Source organism: Orbicella faveolata, unplaced genomic scaffold, assembly GCF_042242905.1.
Source record: "Orbicella faveolata isolate gen_17 unplaced genomic scaffold, um_ofav_v1 contig_34, whole genome shotgun sequence".
NCBI classification, from domain to species: Eukaryota; Metazoa; Cnidaria; class Anthozoa; order Scleractinia; family Merulinidae; genus Orbicella; species Orbicella faveolata.
In genome coordinates, this window is record NW_028301563.1 from 12,386,602 (window position 1) to 12,414,530 (window position 27,929).

The window sequence follows — 27,929 nt, forward strand, 5'->3', positions numbered from 1 at the left end:
GATGAATTCCAAGGTAGTGCTTGGAAGAAATAAAATATAATGAAATATAAATATAGATAATGAAAGAAATATATAATGAGAACAGGCCTCACATTTTCATTCTATTGCTGCCATGCAAATTGTTCAGTTCAAAAACACTCTTTGAATGAAATAGCAAAGAATTGTATTATTAAAAGCATGTCTACATAAAATAATGCTAAAAAAACCCGCAAGACAGGATGCAAACTTAAACAGATACATGACGTGAGAAATGCAAGCAGAGACAACACGAAACGCAAGCAGAATCAACAGAAATGCTTCTGGGACTATGATTGGAACGCTCTTTGTCGCACTGGTAAAGTTGAGCAATTAAGCATTCAGAAGCTTGACAAGTATACGTCGGTCATTCCAACCTTCAGAATGGGCGAGATACTTGATACCCATGTCTCTCTTCAGCGGCACGAAGTACCGCAAGATGCTAACAGTGACAATGACATGAACAGCAGTTCTGATGCGGAAAGTGACAGCGAAGATGATATCGTTATTTCGCATCTTTGTAGCTCTGATTCATCGGAAAGCGAGAGTGATTCAAAAGGAAACCAACAGTGATAGAGTATCTGTTGTAGCACAGGTCTCTGGCCAAACGCGACCTGGGCGCAATATTGTAAGGTCGTTCTCTCACTGTCGTGACCTTTTTTTTTTTTTGGTATTAGTTGACCCATGTAAGTGGACTGTTTGGAAGTGTTCACCGGTATGCTCTATTTGGCTAAAAGATCCCCCCCTCTTTTGTGCCATCTCCTCTCCCCAGGCATAAATACTGAATGGTCCCTTATTGTTTGGTATACAGACGAACCTTCTCGAGGAGACAGACCTTTAACAAGGACGACCGTGACGGATTACATTGCCTAGCGGAAACAACAAATGACTTCCGGCAATGTTCTGCGCATGTCAGTGATGTTCGCTAACCGTCGACCACTCCGCACCGACCGGAAATGAAATTACCATTCAGTGCGTGGTTACCAAGGCTTAACCTTTTACTTCGCAAATTTTACATGTGGTCGTCTGTTGTTGGTTTGCCTGCAGACCAAGAGTGACATAATAACATGTATACAGTCGAACCTCCCGTTGCGACCACCTCTCGTAAGCGACCACCTCTCCTCAGCGACCAGCTTTCCAAAATACCAAAAGTCATATCAGTAAATTTGGAACCTCTTGTAAGCGACCAGCTCTCGTAAGCGACCGCGACCTCTTTTAGAGCTAAAAAATGAAATTTTCTTTCGTTTTTGACCTCCAGTGAGCGACCACTAAACAGATTATAGAGCGAAAATTGGACAACAAGATGTTGTAACATCATCGCATTGCTGGGTAGTACAAGAGATGAAAATTTTCTCAACAGAAAGTACCGGTTTTTTTCTCGAAATTGACTTTTCACATGACATTTGAAACACGGGAAAGTCTCTCCAGTTACCATACGCTAATGAGGCCAAATTTTGACCGGAATTTGCCAAAGGAAAAGCATAAATTTAAATTCAGTCGTTTGAACGGCGTTTAATTAATTAATTCATTAATTAATTATAACAATCGCACGCACGAACGCCTGTAAATTATAATGTTCAACATCCTAACTTTTGTCGAAACGTTAACAAAACCGTCGAATTTATTAAGCTAACAGTCGAAGTCGCAATAACGTCCTGATATAGATATGTGTTCAACATTCAGGCTAACTTTATCACGAACCAACTTGAACAAAAAACTTATTAGGAGGAAAACAACGAAATCAACGTTTCATTCGCAATAAAGTACCAAAACAAAGATAGAGAACATGGAAAATGTCGTCGAATTTCCAAAATTTTAACTGAGTGATTGTTAAAAACATCAGTTTGGAGCGTTTCTTTCCTTGGAATATAACATTCACCCAGGCATGCAAGAAGAAATTCTTTCCTGTAAGCTTAGTTGACAAACCCGGTAGAAATATTTTGTTCACATAACAATCACGTAATAATTTAAATAGGAAGTCGTTATAGTAAGAGCAGGAGGGGTCAGACTACCATGAGCAGTAATTGCTCTGAAAGACAGAGACGAAACACGCCATCTCTTATTACGGTACAACCAAATATATGAAAGTTCATATATTTGAACTGCGGAGAATGATATGAAGATATGATTGATCATCGCAGTTATGCACTTAACTTAAGCAGTAGTAAGATTAAAACCTGAAAAAAACTTCAGGCCTGAACGGGATTCGAACCCATGACGATACCGGCGCAGTGTAACGAAAGTTAAAATTTTCAATAAAGTATAAAAATAAAGGTAGTGAACATGGAAAATGCTATGGAAATTCAAGAAATTGAAGGTTATTTGCTGAGTAATTGTTAAAAACATGAGTTTGGAACGATCTTTCATCCGAATAAAACATTCACTCATAAACAAGCGCAAGAAAAAAAAAATAAGATAAAGAGCCTAAGAAGGAATTTCTTCCCGTAAGCTTAGTTGATAAACCCACAGATAGAAATATTTTGTTCACATGTTAGGTGCATAATTTAAACAGGAAGTCTTTGTAAGAGTAGGAGGAGTCAAACTGACATGAGCAGAAATAGCTTTGAATGACAGAGACAAAACACGCCTTTGTTGACCTCTGATTAGCTGTTATTTCGACTTCACATTGCAGGCTGGTGCTAGCTGAATACTTTCTTCTATAAGACTTGAGAACTGAAGACGTTCGTTCCGGTGTAGAAATGAATGTTTCTGCTCTCCTCATTTTTGTGTCATCGATTTCAATAATGCTTCATCCAACGCAAGCGGAGGGTGAGTTCGAAAATGTCCTTACATTTTCATTGATAGCCTTGAAATCCCGTTTTATACCCTCCTACTTTGTGTATCCTAAAATCCACTTGCCTGGACTGGAATCCTAAACTCTGCGTCATAATCAGGTTGAATTGTTGTTGGTTCTTCTCTTCAACCTCTTCTTCTCGTTCATGTTTTCTTCCTGGTACTCCTGTTTTCTTATCTTCATGAAAACCGACATCATGATTTTAAAATTCTAATTTGACCAAGAATCCGAGTTTGTCTAGGTTTGTCTGTAAACACCCTCAATATTTTCAGTTCGAATCCGCAAAAATCGCGCAAAATTTTTCATGATAAATTTTTCTCAGGTAAAATTGAGACGATATTTCATTAATCACTGACAAAAACGGAGAAAAATGCGTTTTAGGGGTAACATTTTTATCACCTGTCTGCCTCTTTTGCGAAAGTAATTTCGGTCCTTAATTGACGATGTGCGAAAAGTTTAAAAGATAAGACCCATGCAAAAATATAAATGTACTTATTTGATTCAATAGTCTTCTTGATAATGATGATAATGAAGGAATTAATCAAGAGACTATCATCCAGATCACAGTCTTTTGTGATAATTTGGGAAGCTAATCTTCTAAAAGTTGCAGTTCAGTCATTTTTGTCTTCTTTGTCTTTCGTAGAAACTTTGTTTATTTAGCACTCTTTGGTATTTTAAAGGATAGTTTTAATGTCAAAATACTGTAAGATAAAGAAAACCATTTTCATGGAGATTTCAAGTTCTTAATGCATAGCTAAATTTTGCAGAAATAATATTTGAATAAATTTACCGAAACTGATTTGTAATTTGTCTGACAATTTTGTTGCGCATCGACGAAGCAATTTGCACAAGGCGTTTTCTAGTGTAACACTCCCTGAAATGGACGTGTCTCGCACGGTTTCGTTACGGCAATGCGGGGCATGTTTATAACCCACTGTAACAGCGCCTTTTGACACGATTACCGATGCACAATTCTTTACAAAAGTTGGTACGAGAAATTGCTACATGCATTAATTTATCTCATAGCATCACTACTTTCTTAAAAATGACTCTCAGTCAACGCATAAATAGAGACGAAGATGAAGGAATCTCAAAACCAGCTATTTTCTCACTACATGGGAAAAGGGATCTGTAAAATGTGTGTTTAGCCTGTATTTTATCGCCTAAAAAAGGATGATGCTCCATTTTTCGTTGATATAATCGGCAAGGTAGTTAATCTGACACCCATTGCTTTGCATTTTGTGTGACCTTTGAGGACAGATCTTTCAAAAATCTTCGAAGGGCAGGAAAAGTTGGAGTTCAAACGGCAAATAATCGAAATGCGGGCTTTCTTGTTATAGTCGTAACAAACATCTCCTACTATATTTAATTAATGCTCTTGTTAAAAAACATATTATCTGAATTTAATCATAAACATAAATATGAACTTATGCCCATGGGTTGTGTCACAGCTGTTTCGGTTCAGTCTTCTGTTGTAAAGGTCATTATCCTTTGAATTCTGTAGTCAAAAAATAAAAACGACTTCCGTGCGTGCTCCAAACGACTCGACAAATAATAAAGGGAGTTATTGCCAGTAACAGGTGGATTTAAAATAGCTCATTTTCTCCACCGTATGAAATTAGCGTATGTTATAATTGCCTTAAAACCGCTCAATTAAGTCAAATTATGCGGATAAATGATGCGGTATAAAGGCCAGTATGCAGTTTTCTCTTGAGCGAGCGAACTCCAGTGTTTTCGTCTTTTCTTTCTTTTTGTGTATTTGTTGAACTTTTTTTGTTTTCTTTTTGTCTAAGTGAGCGATATCTTGGATTCAGTGAGTTGAAGAAAGCAAACAAAAAGTTAAGGGGATGCGTAAATAAATTTAACCAGCTCTTTTCGAGCAAAAACATCAGCGTTACAGGTTATTAATACAACAGAGCATACCTAAAAACGTAGTAGATGTTTTCTTTGCACGCTACGCTGGAAAAATTTGGAAAACGCAACCGGTCATTTTGGACGATTAAACCTTAGAAAGATAGCCGTGTTTTCAAATTCCTCCTGTTTGAAGAGCGTTTCATGACGGGTTAGAGGAGACGGTAGTCTTAACCATAGAAAGATAGCCGTGTTTTCAAATTTCTCCATTGTAGTGTGAACGCAGCCTGGGTTTTTCATCTCTTTTTCTCACAAAACAAAGTAAATTTCAATGATTCCCCCACTAACCGCTCCCTAGATACAGAGCGTTAGTGAGAGTAGGGAATTTAAGAAAATCACGACGGCAACGGCAACGGAAACGTCACTGAACAAAAGGTTTAATGAGCAAAACAATAGCTGTGCGAGTGCATTATAATTCTTGGTACATTTCCTTGCCGTCCTCTGCAAAACAACGACGTGAAATGACCGATTCTTGCGTGGTCTGGAGAACGTGAACCGCAATGACTTATTTTTTTTTAATTTCTATTTCAAATTTATCGTTGCGTTCCAGATTTAGTTTCGTGATAGTTTTGACAATGATAAACAAAGTAAATGACTCTAGAGTATTGCGAGATTCATAGGTAAAATATCAACACATTTTTTTTGAAATCGACGTTGCCCTCGGCGGCGACGCCGTCGTGGTTTCTTAAACCCCCTGTAGGAGAATCTTTGTTTACAATATTTGCCTCATTACCATAAGCGATACAGTTTCTGATGGAGCTAAAAAGAGATTAATACTGAATATGGAAAGGGCACAGCACGATAACCTGTCCCAAGGAATTTGAGCGCGATGTATTGAATACTTTTTGTGCGACGAGGGTTTAAAAGCTCAAAATTTTGCAAAGAATGTATGAGTTCATTAGCGCTTTTGCCACACAGAAATTTTGATGTTTTTGAAAGCCAATTTCTCCTCGAATATTACACCCAAAGAGCCAAAAATTACACCACTTGATAAGATTCACAAGCTCTTTAAGTTTTTTTAGCAAAATCGTGTCTAGCATGATGCCTTCTATGCGCAAAGTCGTATGTTAATGAGGAAAAATGTAAACAATGACGTCAGCAAAGATTCGCCTGTTGCCTAACGGAAGCAGCCCCTCCATTCTGTTTGAGATATTCTAGATTCTTTTGATGTTTCTATTTGATTATCTCTTTGTTTGTATAGGCCTAGAATTCGACGAATACGTTTCGAGTGAAGACTATTACCTGATTCAAGATTATTTTATAGTTTTTTTTAAATTTATTTCAAGATTGTCTACATGATTGCTCACAAGCAAGAGTGTATAATTAATGGTGGCATGTTGTGTCGCGGCAATTCAGAGCTATTTCTGCTCATTGACACTCAGCTATAGAAGAGCGAGATGCTCGCTTGCATCCAACAGTTGATTTTTTTTATGTAAGCTTCAAAACATATATCATGCAAGACTAGATATTTTTCTCTCCTTTTGACAGTTTCAGAAGCTGGCATAAGTGTGGTAATCACGGTGCTTCTGATGTCTCAGATGTTTTATAAACTGAACGCTCAGCAGTGTATAATTCGAGGCGAATATTCCATCCGCGGCATGATGTTAAAAGGATATACCTTCATCGAGGAAAAAACCGGAATCTGGCTTAATTGTTTAGACAAGCTAGTGCGATGATGACGTCAGATGTCAAAGCTTTAACTACGTCATCAGCCAAGGTATATGTGAGTTGAACAACCGCACCAAAGAAGCCAGACCTGAATATTTTGTTCCGGACAGCGATCGGTTCTATATTAAACGATTCAGGAAAAGAGGTATTGTTCTTCTTTTAATATTCATCTCTATTTTTTTTCTGACGATAGTATTCGCATCTGATACAAGCGTGCCCAGAATCTTTTTGCATCCCGAGGACTACGAACAAAGCCCGCAGTTTTTCGTCAAGAGAACTTAACAATAGTGGTTAGTAATGACAGAAAAGCGCTAAAAAAAAAAAAACAATGTTCTTGACTTTTCTATTTTTAGTTCTTCTTGAATCAGTTCCCGAGTTGCCAGCTGAGTCGTGCCCCGAGATCAGGGCGAGTGAAGGAGAAGATGCAGTCAGCGGTAATTACTGGTTCGATTCAATTAAACCTGGCGAGGTAGTCCTGGCTCGTTGTGACATCTCTAAACTAGGTAACTAGACGTTCGGGGTTTCACCGCGATTCATTATTTTCAAACCTCTTCCAATAAGCTTAATCTACGCGCTATAAAATGCCTCAACCTCCAGGCTGTTTCTGTGATTAGAAACTCTGTAATCTCCGAAACCGTGAACAAGGCATATTTGCGATGCGTACAACCTTGGCGCTAAGTCAATTTTTTACGAACTTTTACATTTAAGTTATTTTACCTTTCTATTAATGTAATCTGACCAGCACTGTCAGTTTTAATAAACCCTTCCGGCAATAAACGTCCCCATGGCGAAAATAACGTTCAAGACATGGACATGGACTGTTTAATCTATGAGATGCTCTTCATACAGAAGAAGCCCAGCTTTAAAACCAAATCGGGCTCAATCATCGTAAAACTATTTGTTTAGAGTTAAAACAACAAGACAACTTACATCGGTCGTGAAGCTGAGGGCTACAAAGATGGGTTTCAGGTCTGCTATCTTCTCTCAACTAATAATTAACAGTCAACAGGCTCTATCTTCCACGTGCAACTGACAGCGGGTGGTCAGATCCAGAAGATTCCCACCCAGCAAGAAATTGTCTGTGGAACAGATGTATTTCAAGGAGCAGACCCGTTGCCATTCCCTGACTGGATTATGATAATGATGGATCGGATATCTGATAAAGATGTTTTGTTTTTCTTTATAAAAAGCAAAGATTTTAAAAGTTACTTAGTTAGTGATCTCTTTTGCCTATTTGCTCCTGACCGGGCTCCGTCAAATATATCAACAGAAGCTATTGCAGTTTAATCATTTCAATCTTTTCTTCTGAAACAGATATCGATGACTGCGCAAGTCATCCCTGTAAGAACAACGGGACCTGCACAGACGGAGTGAACGGATTCAACTGCAGCTGTACACCAGGATTTAATGGCACACAATGTGAAACAGGTAACTATAGCCAAAATTTATTTTCCTTCAGATGTTAGGAGTTTTTAATCTCTTTGTATGTCGCTTGCAGTCCTTTTATTTTTTAAACTGCTTGAAAAGGGCAGAGACATATATTTTTGTTGTTGCAAAGTTCTATTGTATGTGACCGATATGTGATAATATAGTTTTGGCCTGGGAAAGCACTTCTGTAAAAACTTGTGAAAACTTTCTGGTTACGAGGATCAGGACCGGAATCTGTTACAGGGAGATATCTTCAGAGCCGCCAGCAGCACTCAGCACTTAGGTCCAACGATATCATTTTAATCCAAGAACGTAACAAAAGAATATTTTACAAGGCATGGGTATGTAAGCCGAAAACACAATTCTAAAGGTTTACGAAAAGTTTTTAAAAAATCTCAACTAAACATTATCTCATACATTTCAGGAAACTCGATTAGCTGTAACGGAATTTGTAGTTTTCAACATTAATAACTTTCAAAACAATAAAGGGAAATAACAGTTCAACAAAAAGACTATCACAGGTAGTAATTACAGCTCAGCGCTTATTACAGGTATGATCTACAACAAAAATAGCAGGTGTTTGTTACGGTTAATGAATTGGAATTAATAGTATACTATAACTTAGAAATCCAAAATGAACTAAAATAAATATATCTAAACCGAATATGTAAAATATACTAAATAATCTGATTTTCTCACCTCACAGTTATTATCTTTCTACCTTTTTCCTTTACAACAGATACCGATGACTGTACAAGTCATCCCTGTAAGAATAACGCGACCTGTATAGACCGAGTAAACGCATTCAACTGCAGCTGCGCACCAGGATTTAATGGCACACAATGTGAAACAGGTAGCTATAGCCAAAACTAGTTAATTTTCATTGATATTCTACGGTTTTTAATCTCTTTCTAAGTTGTTTGCAGTGTTGTGTCTTTTAATTTAACTTTAACGAATGTGACCGTTATTAACTTTCTGCCTTATCACCTTGAAACAGATATCGATGACTGTGCAAGTCATCCCTGTAAGAACAACGGGACCTGTACAGACCGAGTGAACGCATTCAGCTGCAGCTGCGCATCAGGATTTCACGGAACACAGTGTGAAACAGGTAATCGTAACAGATAACATCAGCAACCTCATAGTTCGTGTAAAGAATGAAACAGCAATGTTCACAGATATTTTTGCTTATGCATTTTTGATTAAAGAAAGGCACATTTTTTGCCAAAACTTTCTTTTTTCTCCATAATTCTGACCAATTGACCTATCCAAGTCTCTAAGGAGCGAAAGTTTGGGCCGATAAACGATCATATGCATTTTTGGTTATTTTGCAGATATAGTTGTTGTGGGTTCTGTCGTATACCGTAAAATGCCGCGTTAAAGCCCAGGCTCATATAACTTCATAAAGGATTTTGTGTGGGTTTAAAGACGGGCGGGGGGGGGGGGGGGGGTGTCTTATTTCCGGGGGCCATATGAGCGAAATAGAAATGTTGTTTTGGAATGACGAGTTATAACGTATCTGAGCAACAGCATTACATTTAGAACCATTACGTTTATAATACATTTATTGCAAGTCACAGTAAACGGAAAATACGTTTCCAAAACATCTATAAAACACTAGTGTGACTGGAGCAACTGGAAAGGAACAGAACGTTATCTGATTTATACATTAGACGGGCTCGTAAATAATAGGTGTATTTCGTAAAAATTGACAGCCACTGGAAAAGGGAAAACAAAGAGAAAGTCGTCTTTGGCTATTATTGCCAAGAGGAAACCGAGAGATAAACCTTTTTTACGAGTTGCTGTGAAACTTTCATCCTTTTTACTTTTCCAGCAGAACTGTTTTAATTCCATCTTTACAGCATATTTCCTTGAGAAAGTTTGCCTATGAGCGGACACACGACCCAAAGTTAAACGTACTAAACACACTAGGGCGTGTAGTTCCTTAGTCATAGCCTCCAATCTCGTGAAGGGAGACAGGTGGGGAATTGACCGGGTGGGCATGGCTTCAGGGCCGATTTCACACCATCTGTGGCCAGGTGCAGGCGAAATGATGCGAAAAGTTACTTGAAATTGAAGAAAAATATTTTACATAGACGAATGAGCGAATTCAACTGCAGCTGCGCACTAGATTTTACTGGAACACTGTGAATGAGATAATCGCTGTAGATAACAGCAGGTAATACCATATGTAAATAATCGGGCTGAAACGCCTACAATCGATCGACAGATGGCAGTATTGTGTGGTCTATATGCTGTGTAATCATTTTAGAAATGTAGAAACTTTGGAGTGGATTTAAGGCGCCAATTCTACTTATTTTCCTTCGTAACAAGGTTCTCTGGAGGTTTTTCTGATAATTGTTTTTGCTTGTTTCATGTGTAAAGAAGTTTATTTCCACCAGAATTCCCTATTATGCTCGTAATGGAACACTTAACCGTCCATTGTCACTTAGATCCCTTTGTTTTTAGACATCGACGAGTGCGCAGCACAGGTCGACCCATGTAATGCTGTTGGAAACTCTGAGTGCAAGAATACGAATGGATCGTACTACTGCCAGTGCAAAGATGGATTTGTAAAGAACGGTGCTATTTGTGAAGGTGCAACACAGTTTTTATCATTAGTAGGGATATCTTCTATTCTGTTTTAATTAGCTACAGTTATAAACTTTATTTGTCGTTATGTAAGGACGGTTTGCCACATTTAAGAATCTTATTTTACAAGTAGGCATGTATCAGGAAAAAATAAGAAATAATCCATATGAAGTTAGAATCCACCACATAGTTGGTTAAAGTATCCCACATGGTATTCCTCCAGCGGTTTATCCAATGCCAGAGAGTAAACATACCTTAGTGGAGAAACACTGGCGCTGATTGCGATGTTCTTGCACTTAGAACCGTAACTATCATCGCCTGAAGGACAAATTTATTCAGCTATGGCTTACTTACAGGTTACCCAACAACATTTGAACTGGAAATTTCAAATGTAAATATGAAGATTTTCTCGTATAAACAGACAAAAAGGTGGTAATTAATACCTATTGTAGAAGCTATATTTCGGTGGCGAGATCTTTTTACAACCTTGTTCCCAGGAAAAATGGAAACGAAGACAAATCATCTAGAAATGTTTGTGCATGACCGGATGTAATAAAGTGATGTAAAATTGAACAAAATATATGAAGTGACTGTATTCAAACTACAAGTAACACCCAACGACACAGCACGACAGAGGCATCTACGGATCAGGGGAGAGTTATTTACGTATTACTTTGTTTGTTTTTTTTAGTTGAGATATGTAAGAACTACCAAAATCTGACAGACGCGGAAAGAAGATATGACTACACAACACAAGACGACATATGTCAAATGTCTTCTGTGTTTATCACATATTTAGTTACACATTTGTGTACTTCCTTTGGTTGATGTATGTCACTGGCAAAATTACCAAAATCTGACCGATGCAAAAAGACGATATTACTACGAAACACAAGGTGACGGCAAGTGTGACAACACCCTCAATGGCTGGTATCGCTTCCAAGGAGCTGCAGGCACAAAAATGGTGACCACATGTCCACCGATGTTGCGTTGTGATGCCTCCTTTCCTGTCTGGTTGAGTGGTGGTCATCCTACACTGGCTGAGGGTAAAGTCACAAGAAACGTCTGCATTAATAAGTTTGCCTGTTGCGGCATATCATTCCCCATTCAATTAAAGAATTGCGGCTCCTATTATATCTACAAGTTATCACACCTGCGGGATTGTTCTGCCCGATATTGCAGTACTGACTAATCCGGTCATAGCATATGTATGTTTCAGTTAGCTTCAGTTGAATAGTAGTGGCAAAAGACTTAGATCATTGTCTCTTTTAGTGCCAAGCGGGATATTACTTCCCGACATGATTACCTACAGTAAAACTTAACCATGGCCTGGTTGTTCAAAGCATGACCAAGCTAGGCCAAAATTAGTGTTACCCATTTATAAACTTTAGCCATTTTTTTCTCTCAACTTTTGACGACGGCTTACAAGCTCTAAGACCTGTAAAAATAAGAAAAGAAAATACTTTACCCACGAAAGAAAACTTTAAGCCACCATCAACTCTTAAACCTGGATTACTAAGAACCTGACCACTATAAACAAACAAACAAAATGCACATCGAGTTTCACGCGTTTCTCGGGAGAAGACTCGACGGCGTGACATAAGACGGCTGTTTTTTTTTTTTTTTTAGGCAAGACACTGTAACGCTGTACAGTGAGCTAGTAGATGAATAGCAATAATATCAATGCGAATAGCATTAGCAAAGTAACTCGCATTCTCTTAACAAAAGTAAAGGCTTTAAAGAAATTAGTTGCTCAAGTTGATTTGTTATAACTTTGTACAGTTTGTCTTCTAAGAGAGCTTCTGAGAACTTTGTTTGGCCCTGCAGTAAAAATATTGAATCAAAGCAGGTTTATTCTTTTCGGTGATTTGAGCAATCCATTTGCTCTCGTTTATAGAGAAGGAAATAGAGTGTGATTACAAAAGCTTAAAATCTGATAATTTTTCAATATTCAGTCGTGTATATAATTTGTGAAAAGTGAGGGTTATTTAAAACTTTCATAACTTCCATTCCTCAAGACAAGAGACTTTAAAAAGAAATTTGATATGAAAGCCAGCTTAACAATTTTTGTTGATTGCGCGGAACAACCATTACTTTGTCTTATCTTAAAAACTGCTCTTCCTATCGGTTTAGCCTAATTTGTTTAAAAGTTATTGAACACCTTTTAACCAGTTTTGATTGAAATTATAAGCAGTATACAATATACAATATACAATATACACGTTTTTAGCTCGTGTAGGTTAACTTTTGTGTTTTATGTTTGTTTATCTGTGTTTTTCTTCGATTTGGTTTCTCAAAAAAATGTATCTAGTGTAATCGCCTGTAGGGAATGCCAAAAGTTCTTTAGTAAACATGTTTGGCTAGTGCCCAGACAACAGTCAAACGTAAAAATTTGCTGACATCCCAGACATTATACAAGCAATTTGCAATTGTATAAAATAGTAACTTCTCGTAAATTTAACTTAGTAGCACAGCCTAGTTTCTGTAGTATAAGCAGACCGAGAAGTTTTACAATTTTTTTTTTAAATTACAACTTTTTGTTTCTTTTTATATTTGGTTTACATTTTTTAAAATTAAAATTAAACACCAAACTAGTACTAGATCTCTTCAGGTAGTTTTACAAACATACAGTAAACGCTTGTATTTAAGCCACACTAGTGGCCATTTCAAAGACACAAACCACTAAGGTTTTGTCGGATTTATGAAGGGAAGCAGGTGACGTTGTGAAATATTTACACAAGGCGTGACAAAGGTTTTGGCTCACGGTTTTAGCCGCCGTAGTACCAATGAATGCGATAGCGTCCGGCGCTTGCACGTACAAGACGGATAGAGACGAGAAAATTACGAATTCCTTGCGCGGCTGAAAATTCCGGCTGATATGGAATGACGGTGGTAGAACTCTCTAGGTACAATATGGCGGATTTTACAAAAGAAATTATCTCATCTCTGAAAGTTCCAAGGCTGCTGATTTCTGTTGCAGCATGCTGAGCTGGTAAATTGTGTGTACATAATGTAGATATTAAGAGGCCAACAAAAGAAATCTCTTCCAGACATTTTGCCTGTTTCCTCAATCTATCAAAAAAACTCTTCCTTCGGTAATCTAACCAAGAAACAATTCAGTTTGTAAGTCTCCTCTTTCTTTTAGCCCAACATCTGTCTCAAAATTCGTTTTGGTGTTTCAACTTTTCTGATCAGATTGATATGAAAATTTCAGTTTTTATCACATCGATTGACATTAAACTTTGTTTAATTCCTTAAGGATTTTGCCTTACGTCATTAGGACATTATTTCGCGATCTTAGTTTTCACATATTCCTTAGTTAACTCCACTGTGATAGACTCCAGGCAACGAAGTTATTTCCACAGACAGGCATCTTTCAGGGAATGATCAAATTCCTTACCTTAATTTTGTAAATATATTTAAGCTGTAGTGCTAACATCATGTAAGGTATTTAAACAGACAATTGTCACTTATAGATATACGTCCAGTACCTTTGTTATTTGATTCTGCATATGTTAGTAATGAATATCAATACTCCTTTCTAACTTTTCTCATTTGCCCTACAGTTTAAATATAGTGGATACAAGACAATTTCTGGCAGAAACTACAAAATGCCCAAAATTGCCTTGCTTACAAGTTGGATTATAGTTAAAAATTGTTATTATTGGGACAGTCTATAAGTACCTTATAAGTTTTCACGTCTATTTAAAACTATGAATAAGGACCCTTTATTATTATAACAGTAATCATTATTTACCTTTTTACTTAAAATAATGTAATGTTTAAGGGGATTAGTACAACTAAGGTATACACATATATATGTACATGTATGTTCAGTTGTATTTACCGCAGCGTTAGAGTGATTCAAAGGGCCAGTACCATGATAGTGCTTTTGTCATGTTTTCCGTGCAACAAAAGGCACCAGGAGTCAAAAGAAAAGCGCTGGAATTATTGTTGATTAATTTCTTCATGATGCAAAAATAGATTTCAAATAGCAACAAATTAACTTAAATGAAAATTCAAGTTGAGGATGAAACTAACTTTTATCCCACCAAATTTCTTTCCTGGTTAAATTTGCATCCCACGAAATTATTAGTTCTCTCACAGATTCCAGCAGAAACCAATTAATTTTGAATCTAAATAAAATTTTCAAACTGTACAAATGACTTGCGCACTATCACGCTACACCGGGGCTCAATGCCATCTTAGTGCAGTACTAATTAAATTACGTTACGTACAATACAACGTTTAGTAATGAGTTATCCAACATATTTTAATATTGAACACATAGAGAGGTTTTTAACTGACTGTGGTAAAACGACAACCAAGGTAATCACTCTGAGCAATCAAAAAGGACACAGGTATTCGACTGAAGCAATATTGAACTCGAATACGAACTCGAGAAAAGATGTGCGAGCGAGGCTTAGCTAGGATTGCTTGAGAATATGATGCTAGGCTTTTAAACCAATCACTAAGCGTAGCGAGGCAAAGTCAAAGCAAATTAATGAGAATTACCTTGGGAATTTTGGGTAAAAACCTCTGTGTTAGTAAATTAAAGCATTCTCTCTGAATGCATGATATAGTTATAACCTGTCGGTGTAAATATTGTTTTATTGTTTAAATGTGCCAGAAGTCTGGATGGAACGTAATGATGTTAACTCGAAAGGTGTTTCTGTTGGGAAATCAAAACATGCCACTTAACCATGGTTCGTTTTAAACATTAACTTGCCGTCAGTGTTAAACGTATAAGAAATACGGCGAAGAATAACTTCTCTTCATATAAATTTTTTCCAGTCTGTTAATAACGACTGAAGAGCGTACTTGTAGAGATTTGGATGGAAATGAGGGTGGATAAACACAGAATTGAATTCAGATTAAATTAGAAGTACAATTTCTAAACTCGGTAGTTAAGACATTTGTTCCATCCAGACATGAATGCAATAAATCTGTAAGTATATGTTTGTTTTAGAAAAACTCATGTACACGTTTCAGAATGTTAAACTAAATAAAATGCCTTTAAATGTCATGGCTGTTAATCTTTTCGGATAGCTTTTATACTGTGAAAAGATGAAAGTAAACGGCCGACCTCGATCTAGTGGTACTGCCCGGTTCTCTGACAATGACACTTAAATTCTTTCATTGAATTTTTTATTATCCTCCACCACTTCTTTCTTTCTTTGCAATCACCTTTTTCACTTTTCACTTCTTCTTCACTATGTCCTTCGTCTTCATGGCAGTTTGCCTCTAATTCTTAATCGGTGAGCTTTGCAAGTGCACATATCCTTGCTTCTGGATGCCAATTTCCCTTGTTAATGAGGCTTGCTAATCGAGCTTTGTGCCAGTCTGCTCTCAATTTTTCTAGTTCATTTAACAGAAGTATTTGTTTTGTAATACACTTGTAAGCTTCCTCAGAATCACGTTTGATGATATTACACCTTGTTTCTTCTTGGATTTTGTTTAGGCGCTCTTTCTTTCCCTTTTCAGCTTTTCTTTTCTTTCTTTCTTTTTTTTTTGTCTGCCGTTCCTCATTCCTGTCTTATTTGGCAAACCTTTGAAGGCTCGGTCAAGACTTCGCTTTAAGCTTAAAAACTTCTCTTATTTGTTACTGACATCTCGTTTCATTTGAGCAAGTTCCTCTTGCACTGCTTTAGTATACTGATATTCCTCACTAGCCCATGGCTTAAGTTTATTTCTGTTAAAAAGTGTCCCCAAATTAGATAGGATGTTATTTTCTTCCTTTTTCATTTGGGACATAATTTTTTCGAATTTTTTAACAACTTTGGACACAATGCCTATATGATTAGGCCTTAGTTGGGTCGGGGACATTCTCATAAATTTAAGACAGGAGGCTTCATTTGTTTCAGAAAAAAGTACACTCATGTCATGCTTGACCTTTTTAAGATATTTTTTTGATGTGAAATCTTCTTTTCCTTTCCTTGTAAAGGTACTTTAGCAAGTTACCTAGCAAATAGGGCTGTGCATGTTTGTACATGCCTGGGAGTATTTTGTTGAAATACTTGGCCTTTTCATTCTTTCGGTCTTTATACAAGTTCTTGAATTAGCCTTCGCAGTTACTCTCTGTTCCAGTGGACAATTTTGGGGATGAATTCCAAGGCAGCTGGCATGGAAGAAATAAAATATAAAGAAACATAAATATAGATAATGAAAGAAATATATAATGAGAACAGGCCTCACATTGCCATTCAATTTCTGCCATGCAAATTGTTCAGTCCAAAAATACCGTTTCAATGAAATAGCAAAGAATTGTATTATTAAAAGCATGTCAAAAGAAAATAATGCTAAAGAACCCTCAAGACAGGATGCAAACTAAAACAGATACATGACGTGAGAAATGCAAGCAGAAACAACAGGAAACGCAAGCAGAAACAACAGAAATGCTTCGAAGACTATGATTGGAACACTCCTTGTCGCACTGGTAAAGTTGGGCAATTAAGCATCCAGAAGCTTGACAAGTATCCGTCAGTCATTTCAACCTTCAATTAAAGAGCAAGAAAAATGATGAGGTGCCACTGGTCACTGCACACCCCTTGATCAGAATGGGTGGGGTACTTGATACCCATGTCCCTCTTCAGCGGCACGAAGTACTGCAAGATGATACCAATGACAATGATATGGACAGCAGTTCTGATGCGGAAAGTGACAGCGGAGATGATATCGTTATTTTGCATCTTTGCAACTCTGATTAATCGGAAAGCGAGAGTGATTCAAAAGGAAACCAACAGTTACAGAGTACCTGTTGTAGCACAGGTGTCCGACCAAATCCGACCTGGGCGCAATATTGTGAGGTCGTTCTCTCACTGTCGTGACTTTTTTTGTATTAGTTGACTCATATAAGTGGACTGTTTGGAAGTGTTCACCGGTATGCTCTATATGGCTAAAAAAAATACATAGCCCCCCACTCCTATCTTTATTTAGTTTAGTGACCCCCTCTGCATTTTCTAATTTTTTGATCATTCCCCCTCTTATTTTCCAGCTCCCCTCCCCCTTCACCCAAGGCATAAATATTGAATGGTCCCTTATTGTTCGGTATACATACGAGCCTTGTCGAGGAGACAGACCTTTAGCAAGGACGACCGTGACAGATTGGAACGGCTACCGGTAACAACAAATGACTTCCGTCAATATTCTGCGCATGTCAGTGATGCTCGATCACCGTCGTCCACTCCGCACCGACCGGAAATGAAATTACCATTCAATTCGTGGTTACCAAGGGTTAACATTTTAACTCTCATATTATACATGTGGTCTTCTGTTGTTGGTTTGCCTGTAGACCAAGAGTGACGTAATAACATGTAATGTACAGTCTAACCTCCGGTTGCGACCACCTCTCGTAAGCGACCAGTTTTCCAAAATACCAAAAGTTTCCAAGTCCGATCGCTATATTTGGAACCTCTTATGAGCGATCACCTCTCGTAGACGACCGCAACCACTTTTAGAGCTAAAAGTTTGAAATTCCTGTTTTTAACCTCGTGTGAGCGACCACTGAACACATTATAGACCGAAAATTGGACAACAAGACACATTCCAAGATGTTGTAACATCATCGCATTACAAGAGATAGAAATTTTCTCAACGAAAAGTACCGGTTTTTCTCTTGAAATTGACTTTTCTGATGAATAAGACATATAAAGCATTGGTAAGGCTCTGCAGTTACCATATGCTAATGAGCCAAAATTTTGACCGGCAAAAAGGTCTGAGCTCTCGATAGCGACCACCTCCCGTAAGCGTCCACCTAAGCTTGACATTTTGGGATCAATTTTCTTTTCTGGGCAACCGACCACGATAAAATCAGGTCGAGTACGAAGACCTAATTAGTGCACGATGCAATTACATCCAGCTCGATTACTTTTACATCCAGCTCGATTACTTTTTATCGACTCGATTACTTTTTATCGACTCGATTACTTTTTATCGACTCGATTACTTTTTATCGACTCGATTACTTTTCATCGAGCTTGAAAACAGTTGTTTAACCTAATCGAACATAAACTTTAAAAATAACAACAACAACAACAACAACAACAACAACAACAACAAAAAATACATCGAGCTTGTATCACCCAAATAAAGGACTGGTACAGAGTCGGACGACAACCGAGAAACCGAGAAAGACTGGTACTCTTGCTCCCAGAGCCCCTCGTAGAATAAAAATGTCATGGCGTAGTATGGATACGTTAACACGGTGGTAATTCGAAGAAGTTGGACTTTGTGTAGCCTGCATGCAGTAAGATAATCTCTCGAACCTTTTGAATTGGATTAAGGTAATCCTTTTTAAACCATTGGAAAGCGCTTAGCACTTGGATACGCGCTATAATTAAATATTATTATATTGTGTTGTAAGTTGAGCTCCAACTTGAAGCAAGTTTCCTTTCAAAAGTACTTATTCCAGTTTTTCGGCTCAGTTTTATACATAATTTTTCTTTTTTGTACGGTAAGGATTTCTATCAGAGAAATACCCATGTAACGAGATTAGATATGCTTGAAAAAAGTTGACATAAAAAGGACCACGTCGTAAATAGTGTTTGCATTTGTCTTGCATTAGTCTATTGGATGGATTAATTGTTTTGTTTATTTTCGATTCTGTTCATTTAGTTGTAGCCTGCAGTGCATTTAGACGTCATTTAGGATGGCAATTTACCTGTGGATCCTAACCAGGTAATTAAGTGTCCCAATCATCCCCACCTGTCCCTGGCGTTAGAGGAAGATAATTTCCCTTGTGGCCTCTCTTTGAACAAAAAATAAGGTCGAAGTCTTTTCAGCCTTGTTTCACCTCAGAGACAACTCACAATTCTTTTGATAATATTTTATAAATATATCTTTAATTGAAAGTTCTTAATTGCATGCTACAAACATGTACCCTCTGGTAGCTGGAACCAAAATAGAAACGACTTTCAACAATCCGAATAAAATCATTGCATGAAAAATTTGTCTGGTTATTAATTTTAATCATTAGGGTTATAAAAACAGACTATCTAACAAAACAATATTACTTTTAGATTTCAATTAGATAAAGAATTTTTTTTTCATATATTATGCTGATACCAATAATGTTCTATCTCAAATACTGAAACAACATTTTTGGAAACATTTATATACAAAAGTAAACAATCCATTCTGGATATAAAAACACTTTCATGCCACCAACCAGGTGTCAAAAAAGACTTAGACTTTTATGCACTAACTCTTCAAGAGCATCATTAGAAGAGAACATTCCCAAATTGAAATCGCGTCTCCATGCTGAGTTTATCCAAATAATCTGATTGTGACATTCCTATCAGATATTAAATTTGCAGAAAGGTTATCAGCAATACAGCAAAAAAATGTAAGCTGAAAAGAAATCCTGACTTTTGTAATACAATATCACTCATCAATGCAAAAATCAAACATGTTTTAAAGCAAAAATGGCACATGATACAAAACTAGCTGCATTCATTACAGCAAATTTTCAAAGAGCCTCCACTTCTATCCTTTGTAATTGGTAAATCCATAAAAGATATGCTTGTAAATGCAAAACTATAACAACGTCCATGGTAAAAACATGGTACAAAACTCTTCATTGCTAGGAATTGTGCAGGCCTGTCATGCCTTGCTACTTCCGACTGTAATAATTTATAGACAGATCTCTGTCCTGATACCAATACTGTTCATGTTAAAGGGGCTATGTCAGTAGATTTCGCTGATTTTTAGTCTGAACTTTTCTGAAATTAGTGGTAGTCAACTTTACCCTTAAAAAACATTACCGGTATCTTTGAAAATCTAATGGGAGATTTAACCTTAATTTGCAGGCAGAAATCAAGCTACAGCTATAAATAACATATTTATTTTTAAGTTGTGCAAAAACAACTTGAAAAGTTAAGCATTACTTTTTCAAGTTGCAGTCTGTTTCCATCCAAGCTATCCACTGCCAAAGATGCCTGTTAACATAACAGTTTCAGTGCTCTAATAATAGCAACTTTTAATAAAATGAACTTTTATTTTTATGTTTCCTGTCACACAAATTTAAATTTTAGCTCTTCAAAAATCTGGTAAAATCTGTGACATAGTCCCTTCAACTTTGTATGCTGTTCCAGCTTCAAAGTCTGCTCCTGTGCTACATTATTCTAACAGTATGAAAATTTAATGGTTTTCATTGTACTTTTTAATTTTTTCCTTTGGGCTCCTGATCTTTTTTCTTTCTTCCTTTTCCTGTTAATGTCCTCCTTCTCTGCGTCTTCTTGTTTTTGTCCGTTACCATTTTGATCTGTCTTTTGTTGTTCTTTTTCCGTTGTTTCTCTACGATTCTCTATTTTTTCTTCCTGTTCTACATCTTCTTTCTCATCAACTTTTTCCTCCTGTTCCTTGTGTTTCTTACTTTGTTCAGTGTCTTTTTTCTCTTTTTCCTTCTTTTCATCTTTCTCTTCCCATTCTTTGTCTTCTTCTTTTTCTCTAATTTTTTGTTCTTTGTCTTCTATATCCTCCTTGCCCTCTTCTCTTTCTTTTGTGTCTTTCCGTTTCAATCTAATTTTCTTTTCTTGGTTTTTCTTTTTTCTTTTTGTTTTAGGTTGTCTGTTGGCATCTCTTTTTTCTTCTGGGCCCTTTCTTTTCTTTTTTCTTTCTTTTTTGGTCTTTTCATTGCCATGTTTGTTGTTTTCGTCTGTAAAAACACAAAGTTTGTTTGGCATTTTTTACCTATTATACACTGATGCATACTATAGAATCACATGTAGCCTGGAGTGTCTTTCATATCCCTTATCTGATAATCTGTTTGATAATAGAGACCGGGGATGTATAATTACCAGGACTTTGTTTGTTTGAATCATATACATTGTAACTCTTTTGGTGCTGACTTTTCTGTTGACCTTACTCCCCTGCAGTGCTGCATTTTTTTCACAGTGCGTTGAATCAAACAGGCATCATATTCAACAATATCTTTCGTTCTGTTTAAGCAATTTAATTACGTTTTTCAGGAGCTGTGCCCAACATAAATATTCATTGTGTAAATTCATTGCATTTTGATCCTTTCAGTAATTTGGTTCTCCATCTGATAGCTTCCTTCCCAAGCATGAAGGTTGTAATCATTGTCTTGCAATATCCGCATCTTTAATACTCAATCTGTCATTGAAATCGCTTGCTTCATAAACCAAAACTGTTATATTCTCGGCCAAAAGTTGGCTAGAATCTTCTCCAAAGCACTCCTCAATTGAAAATTTATCATTCGACGCCATGTTTAAATGTCCTTTAGACGTACACAGCTACATTGTAACAGGAATTTGTCAATAATACTCCGCCTTCATATACAAAATGGCAAAAGATCCCGCTCGTCACGCTTTCCAGATACCCCAGAGGGTATCTGAAGTAATTCTTGATCATAGAGTCCCTATTGAAGGCAGTTTCGAAAGGAAATCTGGGATTGTTTATCATGACAAGAAAACTTGACATCTGCACTCAGGGTCACGAAATGAGATGTTGAGTTTTACTCGATAAATGCACTGAAAGAGTTAATGTCAGCTTCTGGGGGGAAAGAGGTAGTTGGGATTTCAAGTGATGAGGATTATCAATTAGTTGCAAAGCTTAAGACCCCCGTCCTCCTTCAAAATAACTTTGCAAGGGCTTTGACATAATGTTTGTTTATACTTTTTTCACAGAACAGTGCAGCCAAGGCACTACCACAATTCTCGAAATTATTTTTATTGCCACTAAATAAACTGTATGTGCCAAATTTTCCTGTCTACAAAAAAAATTCTGATCATCACTTGAAATCTCATTTACCCTCATTTGAAAGCACGGCCTGCCAGTATCTGCATAGAGTTGAAACTTACCTTCGACAGTGGTTTCCAATCTCCTGATGTCATTTTCCAGTACATTTCCACTGAAGGATACCTGCAATGAAGTATAGGAAAGGGAAGTATGCTGCTTGAATGAGTCACATGCAACTTGCTAAAAATGATTGTAGCTCTATGCTTTATCCAGTCATTTTAAAGCAAGTTACACATTACTCATTAATTTTGTGCAGCATACTCCCCTTCATGCTCTTTATCATGCAGTTTATACAAATTATTATTATTTTTTAATTGGAAATGTGAAAAATATACCTTTTCTGACAATAAATTATTGTTAAATGCCACATACCTAGCATTCTGTCACCTATGCAATACCAATCATGCTATAAATTTTGTTGATCAGCATCTTATTCAATTTTATTTTGTTCACTTTTAACTCTCAATTATCGTGGCTTCTGAATAGCCTCGTCCCTGGAGTAGCAGTAGTGTCACTAATTCCCAAGTATCTGGGCTTTAAAAAAGCCTCGTCCCTGGAGTAGCAGTAGTGTCAGTAATTCCCAAGTATCGGGGCTTGTAAATAGCCTTGTCCCTGGGGTAGCAGTAGTGTCAGTTGTTCCCAAGTATCAGGGTTGCTAAATAGCCTCGTCCCTGGAGTAGCAGTAGTGTCAGTAATTCCCAAGTATCGGGGCTTGTAAATAGCCTCGTCCCTGGAGTAGCAGTAGTGTCAGTTGTTCCCAAGTATTGGGGCTGCTAAATAGCCTCGTCCCTGGAGTAGCAGTAGTGTCAGTAATTTCCAAGTATCGGGGCTTTAAAAAAGCCTCGTCCCTGGAGTAGCAGTAGTGTCAGTAATTCCCAAGTATCGGGGCTTGTAAATAGCCTCATCCCTGGAGTAGCAGTAGTGTCAGTTGTTCCCAAGTATCGGGGCTTTTAAATAGCCACATCCCTGGAGTGGCAGTAGTGTCAGTAATTCCCATTTATCAGGGGCTTCTAAATAGCTTGTCCCTAAGGTATTGTTTAATTCCACATGCGTCACCTATGCAATACCAACCATGTTACAAATTTGTTAATTGGCATCTTTTTCAATTTTGTTCTTGTCACTTTTTCTCAATTATTGGGACTTCTAAATAGCCTCGTCCCTGGAGTAGCAGTAGTCTCATAATTCCCAAGTATCGGGGCTTTAAAAAAGCCTCATCCCTGAAGTAGCAGTAGTGTCAGTAATTCCCAAGTATCGGGGCTTTTAAATAGCCTCGTCCCTGGCGTAGCAGTAGAGTCAGTAATTCCCAAGTATCGGGGGCTTCTAAATAGCTTGTCCCTAAGTTATTGTTGAATTCCACATGTGTCACCTATGCAATACCAATAATGTTACAAATTTGTTAATCGGCATGTTTTTCAATTTTGTTCTTGTCACTTTTTCTCGATTATGGGGGCTTCTAAATGGTCTTGTCCCTGGAGTAGCAGTAGTGTCAGTAATTCCCAAGTATCGGGGCTTGTAAATAGCCTCGTCCCTGGAGTAGCAGTAGTGTCAGTAGTTCCCAAGTATCGGGGCTTTAAAAAAGCCTCGTCCCTGGAGTAGCAGTAGTGTCAGTAGTTCCCAAGTATCGGGGCTTTAAAAAAGCCTCGTCCCTGGAGTAGCAGTAGTGTCAGTAATTCCCAAGTATCGGGGGCTTCTAAATAGCTTGTCCCTAAGTTATTGTTGAATTCCACATGTGTCACCTATGCAATACCAATAATGTTACAAATTTGTTAATCGGCATGTTTTTCAATTTTGTTCTTGTCACTTTTTCTCGATTATGGGGGCTTCTAAATGGTCTTGTCCCTGGAGTAGCAGTAGTGTCAGTAATTCCCAAGTATCGGGGCTTTAAAAAAGCCTCGTCCCTGGAGTAGCAGTAGTGTCAGTAATCCCCAAGTATCGGGGCTTGTAAATAGCCTCGTCCCTGGAGTAGCAGTAGTGTCAGTAGTTCCCAAGTATCGGGGCTGCTAAATAGCCTCGTCCCTGGAGTAGCAGTAGTGTCAGTAGTTCCCAAGTATCGGGGCTTTAAAAAAGCCTCGTCCCTGGAGTATCAGTAGTGTCAGTAATTCCCAAGTATCGGGGCTTTAAAAAAGCCTCGTCCCTGGAGTAGTAGTAGTGTCAGTAATTCCCAAGTATCGGGGCTGCTAAATAGCCTCGTCCCTGGAGTATCAGTAGTGTCAGTAATTCCCAAGTATCGGGGCTTTAAAAAAGCCTCGTCCCTGGAGTAGCAGTAGTGTCAGTAATTCCCAAGTATCGGGGCTTTTGAATAGCCTCGTCCCTGGTGTAGCAGTAGTGTCAGTAATGCCCAAGTATCAGGGCTTTTAAATAGCCTAGTCCCTGGTGTAGCAGTAGTATCAGTAATTTCCAAGTATCGGGGCTTATAAATGGCCTCGTCCCTGGAGTAGCAGTAGTGTCGGTAGTTCCCAAGTATCGGGGCTTCTAAATAGCCTCGTCCCTAGAGTAGCAGTAGCAGTAAGTTTTGCTTTATCAACTTTGCAATCAAGATTTTTAATATGTGTAATTATTCCTCAACAAAAAATTACATTATATCTGCTTTTTTTTGTCACACTCTTGCCCTAGGCTACCGTATTCCTTCAGGGAATGAATTTTCTTCAAATTGTTTTCAAATTGGCCATTATCCAAAAATAAAATTTACTGTTAAAATAAATTATAATTGAACATGTGAATTATCCACAGATGAAGTCTATTTTGGTAACAAAATAAAACTTTTTATTTTGCTAAGTGTTATATAAGTGTTATGATTTATGGAATGGTCCCAGTCAACCTTGTGTGAGCAATAGAAATGATTGCATTCAACAGACATCAGGTAGTGGAAAGAAACTCAAACCATCAATAATTACAAAAAGATTATGTGCTCTTTCTCAAAAAGATCTCCAAGCTAAGACAAACCATAGAGTGTTAAGCCGATTTCAAAGTGCTTTGTAACATTTTACTGTGATCGAATATGCAAAACACTGACTGGTATCCTTAGTGGTTTGGGAGTTGAAAACCCTTTAAAAATTTAAATGAGAGGAATTTTAATTTTGTTGCTGAAGCTTTCGCGTGAGGGAGTGGGTGCGGATTCAATATTTGGGTAGCCAGATCTACTTGCTTTAATTTGATATTGGTTTTTAGGTATTTTCATTTTAACCTGGACACACTAGTTTTGATGTGAGGCACCTCCGAAGGATTACAATAACTATAGTTCTATAAAACATTTTGGAAATTTTAAGCGTTCGAAATTTTAATAACACGAAATTTTTACAGTTACAAAGCAAGTCATTTACGTTATCAACAATCTTGAAAAAAGTCAGTAATTTCCGTCAATTAAAAAAGTCTCTGTACTATTATTTGTAGGATTCCTGCGACACACATTTAAATTTTGGCTGCTCGAAAATCTGGTAAAATCAGGGATAGCCATAAACGTTTTTTGACAAGGCAAAAGAAAGAAAATGATATTTTTTCTGCATAGTTAGATGATGTGAAGACCTTATGTTTTTAACCAACGGTCACAGATAATTAAACCTCAAAACATGGTTATCAGCAACCATATTTAGTTAATTAGAATCAGGAATAAATTGTGTAATGTATTTGTGGATAAAACCGTTACCATTGTTACAATTCTTCGTTATATTGAAACTTGAAATAATAACCCATCTCAATTTCAGGAATCATGTTAACCTGCATTTGGAGCTTTGCAGCAACAAAGCTATCGAGTGCAAGGTTCCTGGCTGCAAAAGACTCGTGGCAAGGAAGGACTATCAGCAGCATGTAGTGGAGGCTGCTGAAAGTCATTACCGCCTACAAGATGGGGAAATCCAACGACTCAATAGGATAATAAACAAAGAGGTAAAAAATATCGAGATTTAACAATATATTTGTGACTACATTATACAAGCTCAGTTGTTTATTTTCAGTCAGTGAAAAGGACACAAAGGTAGTTAGCTTCAAAATAAATTATTTTTTATAACAGTATCTACAAATTTTGCTTCTACATCCAAAATGCAAACTTCTTGTTCAGAATTGAATTTATAATTAAATCGAAAGTCACCGCCTCTTCCCTATTTATGGGGCAGAAGCAAACATTTGCGTTTTTAAATGACTCTGGATTATCCAGAAATGGCATACTCATCAACAAACTGTTAATGCATCCAACTTACAGGAGTGCAATGCAGAAAAAAAAGAGCTTGAAGTGGAAAGGGTTATCTCTTTTAAATGGGAAATAGAAGAGTTCCCTAACAATATGGGTCTAATGAACATGAGACAAGAGCCAATCACCAGCATCATATGCAGAAACGAAAAAGACAGTTGGAGGGCACTGCTGACACCGGACATGGATTTGTTCCTGCAACTTGTGTCAGCAACAAACCCAGTGACAGTAGAGATAAGGTAAGAAAATTAACAATTATTCGATGAGTATATGTTGGATAGAGGTAGATAGACAATGAGGCTCGTAGCTCCAGGTTAGCTTTACACGTTTCATATTTGGCAAGCGCTAGTGGAATATTTGTTTCGTTCTCGAAAACCGAAAAATTGCATTAACGGCGCTATCAAGCAGCTCTTAATGATGTTTACGCCTATACTGTATAAACAAGAAACCTCAACACCAGCTATATGATTGAAATGCAAGTGACCATTTTTTTTATTCAGTAGAAATGCAATGATTTGTATTCAAAATGTAAGGCATTAAAACCATGCAGTCAAAGAAAACTTTTAATAATTACTCTACTTAACAGTCAATACATTTGTAAACTATTTTTCTTAATTAGGTTTGTGATGATGCCTGGAGGAGAGAAAGAAGAGGTTTTATTCCTCAACCACACTACCCTGAAGGAGGGCGAAATGTGGGGGGTAAATCTACAAAGAATAAATAAATGGGTAGAAGAAAATGGGAAGCTAAGAATTAAGTTCATTATCTATTTTCTTAAATTTTAAGGAGTAGTTTTGTTGAGATATAACTTTCAAAAATTAACCAATCAAATATTACTTGAAAGCAAAGGAAGGTGGCTGTTCCCAAAAGTAAATCGATGGTGCAAATACAAGAGACAATAGCACATCGACAAAAGGCGCAGACTACTTGGGAAACTTGCTGCATGCGTTTCAAACCTTAATTTAGGGTGCCTTTCAACAATATATAAATAATGGATCAATTAAACAAATATGATACCTAGGATAACGGTACTTTTAAAAAAATGTATGCAGTACAATATTTTTAGTAGAGGTATTGTCTGTAATGATGATTTAAAGTCAAAAATCGGTTTTACAAAAACGAAAGCCATCAATACTACGTTTTCATTGAAAAATATTTGATTGGTATAACTTGGTTTCAATAGGCTTGTAGGCAAACTGTAAAGAATAATTGAAGCCGGAAATATTCCTAAATCAACAGGTCAGTACCTATTATTGGAATCTATTACGAAGCGTAAAATATTAAGGCCGCGTATAGACCATTTATTTTCAGCAAATGTATGTAACATTTTAACGGAACGTATAAAAAAATTCCAAGCTATGATCAGTGTTATATTATCCTGCCGTGAATAAATGCAACGTTAAGTATCCTCCAATAATGGTGTATGAAAATATCAAAAATATTGCAAACATAAATTAAAAATGAGAAAACATTTAAGGTAGCCTCCAAGAAATATGATGCATTGAATTGCATACATTTGGTATAACTGTGCTTTTCAATAAGTTGGTTACATTTTTTGCTCCCGTCAATCATCTTGGCATA

At 37.1% G+C, this 27,929-nt stretch overlaps 1 protein-coding gene across 1 annotated transcript; it reads left to right on the forward strand.

Moving 5' to 3' along the window:
• Window positions 1–399: 399 nt before the first annotated feature.
• LOC149104820 (uncharacterized) lies at window positions 400–27,329 on the forward strand. The gene is made up of 6 exons (XM_089272270.1): window positions 400–562; window positions 6,742–6,891; window positions 10,286–10,424; window positions 25,867–26,047; window positions 26,361–26,587; window positions 26,968–27,329. The coding sequence occupies exons 1-6, from the start codon at window positions 400–402 to the stop codon at window positions 27,131–27,133; spliced, it is 1,026 nt and encodes a 341-aa protein (XP_089128396.1). The 3' UTR covers window positions 27,134–27,329.
• Window positions 27,330–27,929: the final 600 nt, after the last annotated feature.